The sequence below is a fragment of the Lotus japonicus genome, chromosome 4 (genome assembly GCF_012489685.1).
Source record: "Lotus japonicus ecotype B-129 chromosome 4, LjGifu_v1.2".
In the NCBI taxonomy this organism is placed as follows: Eukaryota; Viridiplantae; Streptophyta; class Magnoliopsida; order Fabales; family Fabaceae; genus Lotus; species Lotus japonicus.
The window spans coordinates 79,851,588-79,866,813 of NC_080044.1; the positions used below are offsets into that span (position 1 = coordinate 79,851,588).

Sequence of the window (15,226 nt, forward strand, 5' to 3'; positions counted from 1 at the left end):
TGTTTTAACGGAAAATACTTGATTTTGCTTTTATTCCTTACATGCTGAGCATAGAATTTGCATTTGACTTGTGTGGTAAGCAAGTGTGTTTCTACACAAAAAGCTTAATGTGCAATACAACCTGGAGAGCAGGATCCCATGGCTCGTGGGTAAAAAATACTGGGGTTGGATGGAGCATGAGCCTTTGGCTTGGCAAATATATAGTAGAATCAGAATCATTCTTCTAGCATAACGCAATTATATAATAGTAGTCCTAATTCCTAACAAATTATTTAAATCAGTTGATAAGCACTCAACTTCTTGAAATCACTTTGGTCGAAAGCTTATGGCTTGTATAGCATTTTCTAGAGGAAATTAACAGCACTCGAACCAAATAATAACAAATTGACAAAAAAAAAAGAACCAAATAATAACAAAGGATACAAATTACTTAGTTAGAGAGCGAAGTAAAGGAGAGCATTGTTAAAACAGCTGTTGAACTCCTTAACATCCTTTCCTTGCTAACCTAGAGATCTTCCCAACAGACAACACAAAACACCATGGCTGGCCTTATGTTCAGAATGTATTCACAGATGTCACCAAGGAAACAAAAGGATGCTTAATGACGATGATTAAGATTTCTTAGTCTACAAAAAAGTACATATTCTAACAGTAGTTATCCTGGGGCTAGCAACAAATGCTTCAATTTACCTACTTTGAAAATTCTTATTGTACTGAGGATGGTATTTTTGAGGAACAAATCCAGGAGGGTATTTTTGAGGATCAAATCCAGGAGGGTATTTTTGAGGACCAAATCCAGGAGGATAACCTTGCTGGCTAGCGTTTTCCGTGGATGGGAATGAAGAGCTCATTGATGACGATTGCTGCCCTGGCATGGACATCATTCCTATATCATACTGAAATGAGATGTCACTTTGCGAAAAGCTGGAAAATCCAAAATCTGGTAAAGTTAAACCGTCATCTCTTTTCTCATTCCTGCTGGCAGGTTGCTGGATACATCCTTGAGTTGCTACATTTTCCTCTACTGGAATCTCACCTGTAAGTGTCTTATATGCAAATTCTAGACATGGGTCTTCTGACCAAGAATTCATAAATGAAGCACAAAACTCAAATTCAGTATTATCCTGGTTTAGGTCAAATGTTTCAGTTTGAGGAGGTGGTCGCGCTGCTGTACCAAATTCACCCTCAACAACCTGACCATTCTTCTGTAATGGTTCTCCATGTACTTGTGTGTGTATACTTCCCCTGGGATGATGCACAGGTTGTTTCCCATTTCCAGCTTCAAAGTGCAGGGGTTCCCCATTCCAACCCCTTATCATGTTGGCTTCATCATTATGAGATTCTCCAGATGTAAATTTAGGAGCATTTGCATAAGATGTGAAACTGGTCCTTAACTCTGGTTGCCCAAGGAATGGTTTTGGAGGCTGGCCATCCATATTAACATCTTTCTTGTTCCGGCATTGATTTGTGTTGTTGTGAGCTTCTCCATTGACGCCCATCACCATTCTCCCATGCAATTCCTTATTTGGCGGCTCATAAACAGCAGGAGTCATAACAGGCAAGATGTCTGTAGCAGAATCAACTGGTAAAGCGCCAGAGAGAGTTTTGAATGCAAAATCTAGGCATGGATCAGGCCAAGAGTCCCCAAATGGTAAGGAGACCTGTGGCTCTGATCTCTCATCACCAATATTTTCAGCTACAGCTTGCTGCAGTTGTTTCTTGCGAACAGTTTGGGCATTGTATGACTTCTCACTCTTGTTTGATGATTCTGCAAGGACTTCTGTTTCCAAACTGTCAGATGTATTCATATGCTTGGTTTTCCCCCCAGCATCAAGATGGCCAGAATTAGAGGCTCTGTCAGTTAAAATTGGAGTTGCAGTAGCAGTTGGTTCTTTGCGTGATTTTTTGGTTGAATATTCAAGAGCTCTTTCAGAAGGCGGAACATCGGGTTCAACACCAGCAAGTCGCTTTGACAACCGCATGGGCACTTTGACCTCTTTCTTTCTCTTGGATTTATTTGAATGTACTTGTGGGCTTCTGTCCCTGCTTCCTGTACCTTTGTCAAGAGAATTGTTTTGATTGTCCTGGCTTCTTGCTGTAACATTGTCAAACAATGTTTTATTAATATCAGTTTCAGAGATGGTTGTGGGTCCATTATCAACTGAATTGTTTTGATTGTTCCTGCTTCTTCCTGTAACATTGCCAGACACTTCGTTTTGAATATCAGTTGCAGGGACTGTAGTGGGACCTTTATCAACTGAATTGTTTTCATTGTCCTTGCTTCTTGCTGTAACGTTGTCAAACAAAGTTTTTTGAATATCAGTTTCAGGGACTGTGGTCAGTCCATTAACAACTGAACTCTCAGCAGGTGGTAACGCACCTGTGAGGGTATTGATTGCGAATTCCACACTTGGGTCAGACCATGAGTAGTGGAATGCAAAGGACAGCTGAGGTTCTGATTTCTCATCTTCCATTTCTCCATCTTCATGTTTCTCCAGTTGATTGTCTGCAGTAGGTGGGATTTTGGGAGATTCTATTCTTCTACTTCCAGACTCTCCATTTATTGGTGCATGATCTACAAGCTCTGTAACTGGCCTGCCCTCACTTTGCTTCAATCCAGCTAGTCGGTTTGAAGCTCGACGAGGAACGCAGTGCCCTTTCTTCTTTCTTGATTTGTTTGAGTTAGCACGAATTCCTGGCTTATTGTCTTCTGTATTATCTCTTTCCAGCTGATGTTGTTCTTTGGAAACTACTTGGTCTGCAGAAAGATCGGTGCCTGTGTTCACTGCCACTTGCTGCATTTTATCTGGGATACCGTTGAAATGCTGGGATGATTTACTTCCCATATCGACATCTTGAGTGGATCTACTATTCCTCAAGCTTCTTTTTGGAACTTGAAGAGTCTGCTCATTGATCACATTGTTGGCCATCTGGACAGGTACAGCCCCAGCAAGTCTTGGTGAAGAACGATGACGCACATTGAACTCCTTGTTTTTGGATGTTCTGTGGTTGTTGTGATTCTTATCATTAGTATTCTCCATCATATTTAGAACGTGCTCCTTCTCATGCACACCATCTGCACAATTTTCCGATTTTTTCATTGATTCATATTTCAAAACAGCTGAGCTACCTGGGTCAGGTATTTCAGGACGGTTTGCAGCTCCATCCTCTGGTGAATGCACCTTTACAACAGACTCGCACTTGTTTTCATTGATTCCAGATGGTACATCCCTATCTTGCCCTTTCCTCGAGTTGCTAACATCTGCCGATTCTAAGCTGCTTTTATCAACTAGTTTTTTGGCTGCAGTAGAAAGTTTGAATTACATACAAATGGACATTAGGTATAAATGACATATGCTTCATTCCTCGGAGTTGGATAAATAATTGATCAAACAATCCTAAATATATTTGATTTATGGTTTCTTACCAACAAAAAGCTGTTGCTTAGATGCAGACTGCTTCAGATTCTGTCTCTTACCAGCACGCGAAGGCTAGATGAAACAAAACCATAATTAGAATTACAGACAATTTGAATTCTCATTTTCAAAAAAAAAAATTGATGGGAAGAAATTCTTGCGTGCTTGGATTTTGGACAATTAATGCCAATGAAAATCTTTAAAGGACATTATGCAAGTACCAAGTAGACAAATCTAAATAAACAATCATTATCAGCTAATACTGAAGACGCATAGTAGTCATTAAAAAAAAGATTCTTAACATGATTGAAATTTTGCCAAGCCTCAAGTCTGACATGATTGAAGAATCCCTAGATTCTTTTAATCTTTTAAACAGTTTGTAGTTTGAACTAATAAGAAAAGAGAATAACCAACAAAAGCAACAATAGTAAGATAACACTTATATGCAAGAAAGTCTTACAGTTAAGTTGTCTTCATTTTGGATTTGACTTCTGTGTGGTTTAAATACACATGAACCTATATCTCCAGATTCAAGATATCGCAGTACATCCTTCTTGGAACGGAATACATATCCACTCACTGGATCTTTATAATACTGTTGGAAGAGTAACCGAATCATAATTTGTTTAAGCACTATACACTTTAGAAAACTGTAAATATTACAAGATAAACCACACTGGAGATCATTTGCTACCCACCTCTTCGAATGTGAAAAGACAACAACAAAAAAGTAGAGCACTTGATTTGAAGGGGGAAAAAGAATGTAATAACATAGATATGCATCCTTCTTTTATGACTTAAAAAAGAGCTTGTTTTGGCAAGAGGAGAGAAAACAAAGTGATAACTCAAAAACATCAAATGATATTTCATACCGGATCCTTCTTAGTGTTGTTGCGGCTCTTCCTAATCTTTACTTCTTTAATCCATCCAGGTGGTAAATCCTCCACAGTGGACTTATCAACCACAACCTAAAACAAAAAAAATTAAATATTTTAATTTTTTTTACAAAGATAACTTATACCTCCTAATAATATTTACTGAGCTAAATAGAGGTTCATCCAATGATGAATACTATGAAACATATCATATCTTATCTTATTTGTAAACATTTTGCTCCTCTTCGTCATAAAATAGGCATACATTAAATGGCACCAGAGCACACAATCCAAGTAGAAAAAAATAGCAACATATAAAAACTTGCTTGAGTGACAATGGCAAGCTAAAAATAAGTGCAATCCATAGTCCAACAAAAGAAACATGAGCCAAATTGGTATAAACAATATGAATAGACACAAGCACCAAAACGTGGGGCCATAAGCTGAGGCAGCCTTCTCATTTTCTGAACTGCACATTCTTTGTGGGGGTTGCATTTTTTTTCATTGTATAATTCTATGAGGTCAATTTTCATGTCAAAATCCTATATACATAACATCTATAACGAACTCCTACCAATAACCATTAAATTCTAGTTGATTTTAGCCTCATACATGATCATTTCTAATTGTGAGGCCTAAGAAGTAAGAAGCACCGACACCTCTGAACAACGAAGTGTCCGGGTGTTGGACACTAGTCTAACACCTATCAGACATGTGTTGGACACCTTTCTTTTTGCAGTGTCAGATTATAAAAGTTAATCTTACATAAGACAATCATTGAACCACCACGACTTAGACACTGCTCAAAAGACTGAAATGACACCTCTTCTTGGCCAGACACCTCTAGGACATTGATTTAGACACCTCTAGAACACTGATTTAGTTTAAAAAATAAAAAATTATTTATTAAAAAGTAAACTTATTTGCATATTTTAAATTCTAAAAAACCATTTAAAAGTCAAACCCGTAAAATATCTTTCTGAATCTCTTAAGTTGTATTCATCTTCTTGTCTTCAAATTTCTTTGTAAATAGACAAAGTGTGCATTATGAAATGATATGTCTCAGTATTTTTTTCAAGCTCATCATCTTAAGAAAATTGCAAATCTTCAATTCTCTTGACTTTGAGAAGGTGAATATAAATATAAATCTTAGTTCTCAATTAGATTAGTCATATTGATCATATTTCTTTTTTAGTATAGAATTATGTGGTGTCCTTGTGTCCTATTTCATGATATTGGTCGTGTCGCAATGTCCGCGTTGTGTAGCGTCTAGTGTTAGTGTCGGAATCAGTGCTTCATAGATTATGACAACCATCAATCATGCATGTCATTGGACAATGTAATGGATGATGACAAGAAAGGATTGGCAAACAGAAACTAAAAGCAAATTAGAGATATAAGAGAGTAGAGATACAAACGTTGCTTGGAGAAGGCATATTAGTGCACTTCTTCTCCTTCTTGGGAGTGCAGGTGCTATCCTTTGTAGTTATGTTGTCAATGATCTGTCAATTTAACGATAAAATTCATTAATAACAAACAGAAAATAAAAGCAAATTATAGATATAATAGACTAGAGATACAAACGTTGCTTGGAGAAGGCATATTAGTGCACTTCTTGTCCTTCTTGGGAGTGCAGGTGCTGTCCTTTGTAGTTATGCTGTCAATGATCTGTCAATTTAACGATAAAATTCATTAATAACAATCAGAAAATAAAAGCAAATTAGAGATACAAGAGATAGAGATACAAACATTGCTTGGAGAAGGTATATTAGTGCATTTCTTCTCCTTCTTGGGAGTGCAGGTGCTGTCCTTTGTAGTTATGTTGTCAAGGATCTGCCAGTTGATGATAAAATTCATTAATAACAAACAGAAAGTAAAAGCAAATTAAAGATATAAGAGAGAAAGAGATACAAACTTTGCTTGGAGAGGGCATATTAGTACACTTCTTCTCCTTCTTGGGAGTGCAGCTGCTGTCCTTTGAGGTTATGTTGTCAAGGATCTGTCAGATTTGATGATAAAATTCATTAATAACAAACAGAAAGTAAAAGCAAATTAAAGATATAAGAGAGAAAGAGATACAAACTTTGCTTGGAGAGGGCATATTAGTACACTTCTTCTCCTTCTTGGGAGTGCAGCTGCTGTCCTTTGAGGTTAGGTTGTCAAGGATCTGTCAGATTTGATGATAAAATTCATTAATAACAAAGAGAAAATAAAGGCAAATTTGAGATATAAGAGAGATAGAGATACAAACGTTGCTTGGAGAATGCATATTAGTGCGTTTCTTCCCCTTCTCGGGAGTGCAGTTGCTGTCCTTTACAGTTTCAAGGTGTCGCAATACCTCAGGTTTGGAGAAGAATTTGAGTCCTTTCAACGGATCAATATAACACTGCAACAAGAAAGTAGTTTTGAAGTGAGTGATAAGCTCCATTTCTAATGTTGTCAAATACATAATAACATATTCATCCCGAACTTTTATGAGTAATTTTTACTTTGCCCTTTTCAACAACATTAACATGTAATTAATTATTGAAGACAATAAGTGAAAAACAAAGAGCAAAGCTGTACTATGTAATTAATGTGACTGAAACTAACAATGGACCAAGAAAGCGAGAGAAAATAAAAATACCACCAAGGAGTACAGAATCACTTGTTCACATCAATTGATTAGTGAAGCTTTCTCTATTGCAAAATAATTTGAATATGGTTAAAAGATATGTCCCAAAATCTAGCTAACAAATTTAAGACAACTGTTCACAGGCTAGACACATGGGGAACACAAAACTATAGTAGTATGTTACATGTGTTAAAATCATGAACGTAATCAAGAATCAGACTTTAGATTTCCAAAACAAAAGTATCTGCTACAGGCCAATTGTACAGAAAATTTATTAACGATTCAAGGCCAGAAAAGCAGAAATTTGAGAACTGTGCAAGTAATACATTTATAGTGTTGGCCATATATTAGTGAAACGAGTTTTTCCCCTTCATCCATATAATGCCGCAATTCGTGCTGCTTCAGCCACGACCGTGAGGCGCGACACTAATTCATCTCAATAGCGGCAGGGAGTTGCTACCCCGCTATGGCATGCTATTAAGGAATAGTATAACTTACTACAGGAAAAACTGAAACAAAAAGAAGGTGGAATTTAAGGAATAATATAACTTACTACAGGAAAAACTGAAACAAAAAGAAGGAAAAAACGCAGTTGCATTAGTAAATAACTTATAAAGAGAGTCCATCTACTACCTTATACGAAGATCCCATTTGTGTACCACTTTTCCGAATTCTGACTAGCACACTCCAGCCATCAGGTAACCAATCCGGCCGTTCATTAGCATTCTCTACAACCTGAAATTATCATACATCAACCAGGTGAAAAGTGATTAAGGCTAAGGTGAGTAGGAGAAGAAAATATCCCAAGGAATAAGCCTTTTCAAAGATTATACTCACTTCTTGTTGTTTAGAATTGCATTTTGTGTCACTGTTGATCTGTCTACCGGTCTCTTCAGACTCTTTAACTTTAGGTTTTCCCATTTAGTCGAGGCAGGTTGTGCCGTCAGAAGTCAATAGCCAAAACAAATTAGTGAATGCAGTCAAAACTCAAAGCATCTATTCTCCTTTGCTTCCCCCATTCTAATCATGCATCCAGACTTGTTTCATGGACGACGAGACTCCGCAAGCAACACACACATCAAGAAACATCACTTGCTCTCCAACATAGACCAAGTTAAATATGATTTTTCTCCCTCCAGTCTTACCCCACCTGAAACATGAACGAAAAATATACTCTCATTAGGTCATTATAAAGAAACAACTCACAATAAGATTTGACATGGTACAATCACAAGAGAGAAATCTGAAAACATTAATTTCATGGTTTTGTAAAACAGATCTCATCCATCATACTGAAGATTAATTTCCTTCTATAAATAAATAAAAAAACACCACAAATGTCTCCTAAATAAGTAAATAATAATATCATTCTGGAAATATACACAGCAGAGTGGAATCTCACAAAAGATTAATCCCAATTATTTAGCTATATTTCCCACTAATCAATCTATATTTGGTAATAATATACAATTTTATGTATGAATCAAATTAGAAGATAAATCTGAACAGATCATCTATCATATCCCGCTACCCTAAGAAATCATCAACATAGACGACGAAAATAAAACAATAATGATAATAACAAGAAACGGGTACAAGTGAAGTAAAATCAGGAGATTAGGTTATAGATTAGACAATAGTTACCAAAATTAAGCGGGAGTTTCATCGGAGTTAAGGAATTGCAGGATCTGAGGGTTGTTGGAACGACGGAGCTGAAGATTGTTGGGGTTCGTGAGAGGGGAGAAGAGAGGTTAGCTGAGCTGAGGAGAGGAGAGAGTTGAAGGATTTGGTTTTGATGGATGCTATGCTGCTACTACTGCTAACTAGTACTCAATGCTTTATTATTGTTTATTATTTTATTAATTAATTAATTAATTTATTTATGCGAATATACGTAGTACTGTAGTTTTTAGTTTAATATAAAGTCCACGAAGGAATGAGGGTAACGAACCACGTGTTGTATTGAATGGAGTGCATGCTTTTTGTTTCCCTTTTCTGTTTCGTTAAGGCCAAAATGAAAATAAAATGAGAAAATAAAGTTCATGTGAGTGTGACCAGATCACAGTGCGTTTGGTCAGTAAATCGTTTCCTCACGCATCTATCATCTATGTATCTATCTCCCTCGCGCAAGAGGCTTGGTTTCAAGTTTCAAAGTGAATGATTGCGGCTGCCAGAATAATGCTTCATGTAATAAGCAGCACTAGCTAGCATTATCTTTTTTTTTTATATATATAAACTCCATAATTTGTTCCTGCGAATTGTACCATTTGTGTTTATGCATGATGAGTTTAGTCTAATCATGTACTTATGGACAATGAAGGGAAGTTCCTGATTGGATTCTCAGTTAATCGTTCCATCCTTAATCCTTTCAAGCTAAACTCTGGGCCTGCGGGATTCTACATGGGATCAATAATGCTTTGTCTACTAGCTACTAATAGTTAGCTTATATTGGATAAAGGTTGTCTTAGGTCTAATTCTAATGCTCATTTGGATAGTGAACTCAAAGGCTTCTTCAATCGTTTTTCTCAAGTGCATTTGAAACATATCTTTACAGAAGCTAATTCAATTGTTGATTTGTTTGGCAAAATAGTTATTATCTCATGAACTAGAGAGAGCTTCATTTACACTAAGAGTAATTTTGAAAAGCTACTCCACATTCTCACCCTTGATTGTATTAAAAATTTAATGTTAGAGATTAATTTCTAATGTTCAATCACGTAATTTTCTTTTCTCCTTGCCAGGAAAGAAGAATTGAAAAATATGAATGATAAATTGATCGATGTTGAATCTCAGAAGGAAGACTTCAAACAATTGCAATCCGTAAAAGAATCCAATGGAATACTTGACGATGATATGACAAATCAGAAATTGATAAATTCATATCTTGATGCACAATTTACAGAAGCCCATTCCATTCTCATTGCCTTAAACCAAAGCTTCTTTCCTTTTCAATAGCCCCAATTTGCTAGTTGCAAAACCCTGATTAAATAATTGATACGTACAGGAAGGTAGAACAAGATAAACAAAGTAATTGTGAATACCATTGCTATGTGATTGGTGGCGATGATAAAGAAAGTAATTGTGGATCAAGGCTATGAGAATGAAGAGGGATCCATTTCACTGGTTGAGGAGAGGCAGAGAGTGAGGTGCTAGAAGCTTTAAAAAAAGTCAGTACAAAGATTAAAATGAGGATCACGTGACAAGTGATTATCAATTAATCTCATCCATTCATTTTTAATACAAATCAAGGGTGAGGATGTGGAGTAGCTTTTTGAAATTACTCTTGGAGTAAATGAAGCCCTCCATTGCAAGGGCAAGGCTAGGCCCGAGAAGAAAGAAGAATACCAAAAGGTAAACTATTCTCTTACAAATGAAAAATTAAGCACATCATCATGTAGAAGAGGTGCTATCCTCGAAAGAGGATTTTGAGCCAATTAAAAGGCCAAAGATAGCAACGTGAGCCAATTTTAGCAAGAAAGTTAGCGCTTGCATTTTCTTCTCTCAACGTACGGGCCACTTAAATATCTAAAAGATCTAGCCAACGAGCTAAACTCCAATATTACCAAGCAAAGAGGCTGAGGAGGCGGAGGTTTGTCATCCAATTCTATTTAAGAGATGTGTAAAATAATTATTTAATTTAATTTAAAGAAAATGCTCTTTGGTTCCATAAAGAAAAATACTCTTTGGCACGAGACGATTCTCATCTCATGCATGCCAAATAACATGATTTTAATTGTTTCCCTCATGTGTAAAAAAGAATAATTGATTTTCATTGATAAAAGAATATAGTAACCACGAGAATTGTGCCAATCAATGACATGAAAAGTGGATTTCCATCGCTTTAGTATTTATTTATATTTGAAATATGTATATGTATTAAACCCCATCCCGGTACCAACAAACCAAACCCTTGCCTCCCTGCTCCCTCCCTCCATCGGAATTGCGGACATTCTCCTCCGCCGCACCGCGCGAACAACACAGTGAGTTTCCCTTACCCTTTCAATTTCGCTCTATCCACTTCGTGTTCTCGATTATTGTGTCCCTCATCATCTCAATCTTCCATGCAAACCTCAAATTCCCTCTCTATTTTTGCTAATCATCATCTTTTCTACCACAATTGTAGATAGTCATGTCTTTCCTAATCCCCTTTGTGTATTATTAGGAGATACAGTGATCATATAGACATTCTTCTTTATCAACACTAGTTTCCAGTGCTATCTTGTGCTTTACTTGTTATGTAATTTTCAGTTTTCTCATCCATCAAGGAGTAATTCTTCATACAATTTCTCCATTATGAATAGTATCTATATCTTTGTAGAAAGGAATGCTTATAAATCCACACTTTAATCAAGGAATAATTTTGGCTCTTCAAATTTGCATAACTGAGGAACATTAGATTACCTTGACCTTGACATTCAATTTACATAATCCGTATTTCGGAACGCCTTATGCATAATTTGTGGAATGTGCGCATCTTTCTTTTTTATGGGGTAAATGTAAGCGTATGATCTTTTTCATATTATTACTATTACTCATGTGTAATTTTTGCATACTAGTTACTAGAGCTAAGAAAACACATCAATTGTGCAAAATGATTATTATATTTATCATTGTTGTCGGCTTGTCGCCACTTTTTATATGTACTATTATTATTAATTTATTATTTCTATTTTTAGTTTGTATCCCATCAAGTCAAATTAGCTTTATTATTTTTTCTGATTTGATTCTGATTTTTTGACGGGTCAACCCGACGACATTCCGCACCCTGTTTCAGGCTGGTTGATGGTGGGTGGATGCGGTGTATAGAGGGTTGACCCACTTTCCCTATCTTCAGCTAGTAACAACTTTAATTAAACTAGCAACCATAAAAAACTGAAACTAAAAACTGGTTTTTGGTTTTTTAAAGTTTCAGAATTCCATTTTACAACTATCCTGATTATGCCGTTACCTGTGACTTCCCCTACCCGATGCTATTATCATCCTGTCGATGCGGTTATTTTATACCAATTTAGATTGATAACCATGCTTGAAGTGAATTTTTTTCAAATTTGATTTGCTATATTTCTAGATGCATATATTGAAAATGATCCTTGGAAGTTCCTTGTATGATTTCAAACTCTGTGTATCCTTGGACCACAGATGGCACTACAACAACAGCTAGACAAATTCAAGAAACAGCAGGAGAAGTGTCAGTCAACACTGTCGAACATTGCAGCCAACAAGGCTGCAAACCGAAAATCTTCTGCTCCAGTAGTAGCTGCACCGGCATCAGCCAATGGAATAAATCCAGCACCTGCTGTCAAATTCTCAAATGACACCGTGAGGCTTCAGAATATTCACACCATACGCAATAGCACTGTGGGTCATCAGATGAAGCGTGTCATTGAGCTCCTGCTAGAGGTACTCAGTACTCACCCAGTTCCCATCCCATTTGATTTGTGATTTCCTCTTTCAATTCAAATTGACCTTTGGTTGTTTTATTTGGTTAATGATTTTATTGTCAGTAAATGGTGGTGCTAGTGACAGCAAAGCATGAAATGAAAAAAAGAGAATTTTGCATTCTTTAGTTATTAGTTCTAACTTCTAAATTTTGAAAACATTTCCTGAATCCTGAAACACTGAATAGGGGATTTTTCCATGACAACCTGCATTTTACATAATTATGCTTTTTATCCAATCATCTTTTAAGGTATTTTTGGGATTGATGGATATGTGTATCTTCTTTTGCTCCTCCTAAGCTTAATTGAAACCGTCCGCACATGCACACTTGTCGTAAATAAAAGTTTAGGTGGAGGGGTGGCTGCATCATTCTGAGGTCAGGGCATGTCATCATTGACTTAAGGAGCCATGCCATATGCATATGAACTGCCAATAAAACTCCATCTCAGGCTTTGTTTGTGAGGTTTTAGGGGACGGGAGGGAGAGACTTTGAGGGGAAGGGAGGGGAGGGCAGGAGAAGGAGAAGGGGGGGTAAGCCATTCCCTTGTTTGGGAGTTTTTTTTTTCTTTATTTTTTTTGGGTACAAAGAGCTAAAAGAAACAAAAAATCTAAAAAACTACTGCTGCCTTAGGAAAGCAGTTCCCATGCAGTCAGCTAACAACACAGGAGCCATACCCTCTTTTTTGGGAGTTTTTAATTCCCAAACCCCTCAATTTGGGGGAGCTAAAAAATATATCTAAAGGAGGGTTTTTAGAAATACCCCAAACCCTTCCCCCCTTTTTAAAATCTCCCAAACAAGGGGAGGGCTTCTCACATGCATTCCCCTTCCCTTCCCTCCTCTCCAAAGCCCAACTCACAAACACACCCTTAATGAGTTGATTAATTGAAAGTTGAAACCTAATTGATTTCGTTGCTTGTATTTGCTGACAGACACGGCAAGCCTTTACACCAGAGCAAATTAAGGAAGTATGCTATGTTGACATGAAGGCTAACAAAGATGTTTTTGACAGTCTGAGGAAAAACCCGAAAGTACACTATGATGGGCAACGATTCTCTTACAAGGTAACTTTTCTGCATGCATATTCTTATACTGGAATGTTCCTTTAGAAAATTAACTTTTTCTTCCATTGTACTTGATTGCTTTTGGTCTACAGTCAAAGTATGGCCTTAAGGACAAAACAGAGCTTCTTCAACTGATACGAAAGTTTCCTGAGGGCATTGCGACTATTGACTTAAAGGATGCTTACCCCACTGTGAAGGAAGACTTACAGGTAAAATGATTTTTGTTAGGGCTTTTTATATCCTACTGTGATGGAAGACTTGTAGGTAAAATGACTTCTATTAATGCTGTTTTATAATCCATTGTGATGGAAGACTTGTAGGTAAAATGATTTTATTAGGGCTGTTTTATTTTCTACGAAGAACATTTTTTACATTGATTTTTCTAAGTGACATTGGTTGTTTGTTCATCGATATAAGTCTATTCTTATTTTTTACTGCTTGAACTCCTGTTTGCATAATTTATCTTAGGAGAAATATGTTACGGACAATACACTAATACTGCATATTATTGGGTTTTACAAAATCTTCTTGCCACTGTCTCCTAACCTTTGCTATTATGGCATTAATGTTAATACTGTGAAATAGATTTTTTTAATTAGTCAGTACTTATTGCTGTTTAATGTGCTAGATTATTTGGTGCTTGGTTAATGTAGAGGGTTGTCCCGCCTAGTAGGAAAAACAATTGAAATTTGCCTCCTTCCCGTCACTTTCCTTCCTTTCCTTTGTCCTTTTTTTATATGAAAACCGCTCTCTTTGCTTCTTTTCTTATTGAGGTTATCATTGTACTGAGACATTAGCTGAAGAGTTATTTTTTAGTATGTTTTTTTGTCGAAATATGGAAATAAGAATTGAACTATTTAATGAAATTGATCTGAAATGTCTATAACAGATAATTGTTTTTCATATACTAGGGCCTCATAAAGCTATATTGGTTTCTAGGCTTTGAAAGCTGCAGGGCAGATTTGGCTGCTGTCAAATTTTGATTCACACGACGAAGACATTGCCTACCCTAATGACCCCAAAGTGCATATTAAGGTGGATGATGACCTAAAACAGCTTTTTCGGAGCATTGAATTGCCTCAAGACATGATTGATATAGAGAAGGATCTTCAAAAGAATGGAATGAAGCCCGCAACCAACACCGCAAAGAGGAGGAGTGCAGCAGAAATTCAAGGCATTCCTTCCAAGTCCAAGCCTAAGAAGAAGAAGAGGGAAATTAGCAAGAGAACCAAGCTGACCAACACCCATCTTCCGGAGCTCTTTCAGAACTTATTCAATTCCTGATCAACTCGAATCAGAGTTTTAGATTAGTTCACATAGATAATTTGTTAGCCTAACCTAGAACATACTAGTGAAAATGATTAAGGAGGTTCTTATTTCCCTACTGTTGATATTTGTTTTTAATTTTCATACCTAGGCTGCAAGTAATGGACTGTTGTGATTTGAAACAACTCTAGCAACCATTTGTGAATCCGTGTAGTATATTAATAGCTCGTTAAACATTTTAATATCTAGGACTTCTTCTTTTTGTGGTTACATACGGAACGAAAAACAAACGAAGGGAAGGGAAACTACTCTTCTGCATCATGAAATCCCACATTAAAATCCATTTTAAGATAACATTTTCAACAATTATTATTATTATTCCACTGGAAAATTCATTTATTTGTATTTTTCCAGCTTGTCAAGTTTTTTTTTTTGAAACAAACTTGTCAAGTTAAACAAGTGACTTTCAAAAAAAAAGTTAAAACAGAGTGATAAGAGAGAATAACAATTGTAGTTGGAGAGCTCAAGACCTTATAAACCCACATTAGAATATC

The 15,226-nt window shown here is 36.4% G+C and overlaps 2 protein-coding genes across 5 annotated transcripts; one reads left to right on the forward strand and one right to left on the reverse strand.

The window, feature by feature from the left end:
- Positions 1-407: 407 nt before the first annotated feature.
- LOC130714367 (methyl-CpG-binding domain-containing protein 13-like) lies at positions 408-8,721 on the reverse strand. Of its 4 annotated transcripts, XM_057564266.1 has the most exons (14): positions 8,550-8,721; positions 7,743-8,055; positions 7,539-7,640; positions 6,543-6,677; positions 6,375-6,458; positions 6,207-6,290; positions 6,041-6,124; positions 5,876-5,959; positions 5,710-5,793; positions 4,289-4,384; positions 3,877-4,011; positions 3,428-3,491; positions 2,381-3,301; positions 408-2,287 (listed from the first exon to the last, which is right to left on the reverse strand). In XM_057564266.1, exons 2-14 carry the CDS (start codon positions 7,824-7,826, stop codon positions 687-689), a joined length of 3,558 nt encoding a protein of 1,185 aa, XP_057420249.1. In that variant the 5' UTR covers positions 7,827-8,055; positions 8,550-8,721; the 3' UTR covers positions 408-686. The 4 variants fall into 4 exon arrangements, with proteins under 4 accessions (XP_057420249.1, XP_057420247.1, XP_057420248.1 ...); XM_057564264.1 differs by having other exon boundaries at positions 408-3,301; XM_057564265.1 differs by lacking the exon at positions 6,207-6,290 and having other exon boundaries at positions 408-3,301.
- A 2,004-nt stretch (positions 8,722-10,725) lies between these two features.
- LOC130715599 (uncharacterized) lies at positions 10,726-14,914 on the forward strand. Its single transcript, XM_057565718.1, has 5 exons — positions 10,726-10,885; positions 12,045-12,305; positions 13,275-13,406; positions 13,499-13,615; positions 14,346-14,914. The coding sequence occupies exons 2-5, from the start codon at positions 12,045-12,047 to the stop codon at positions 14,688-14,690; spliced, it is 855 nt and encodes a 284-aa protein (XP_057421701.1). The 5' UTR covers positions 10,726-10,885; the 3' UTR covers positions 14,691-14,914.
- Positions 14,915-15,226: the final 312 nt, after the last annotated feature.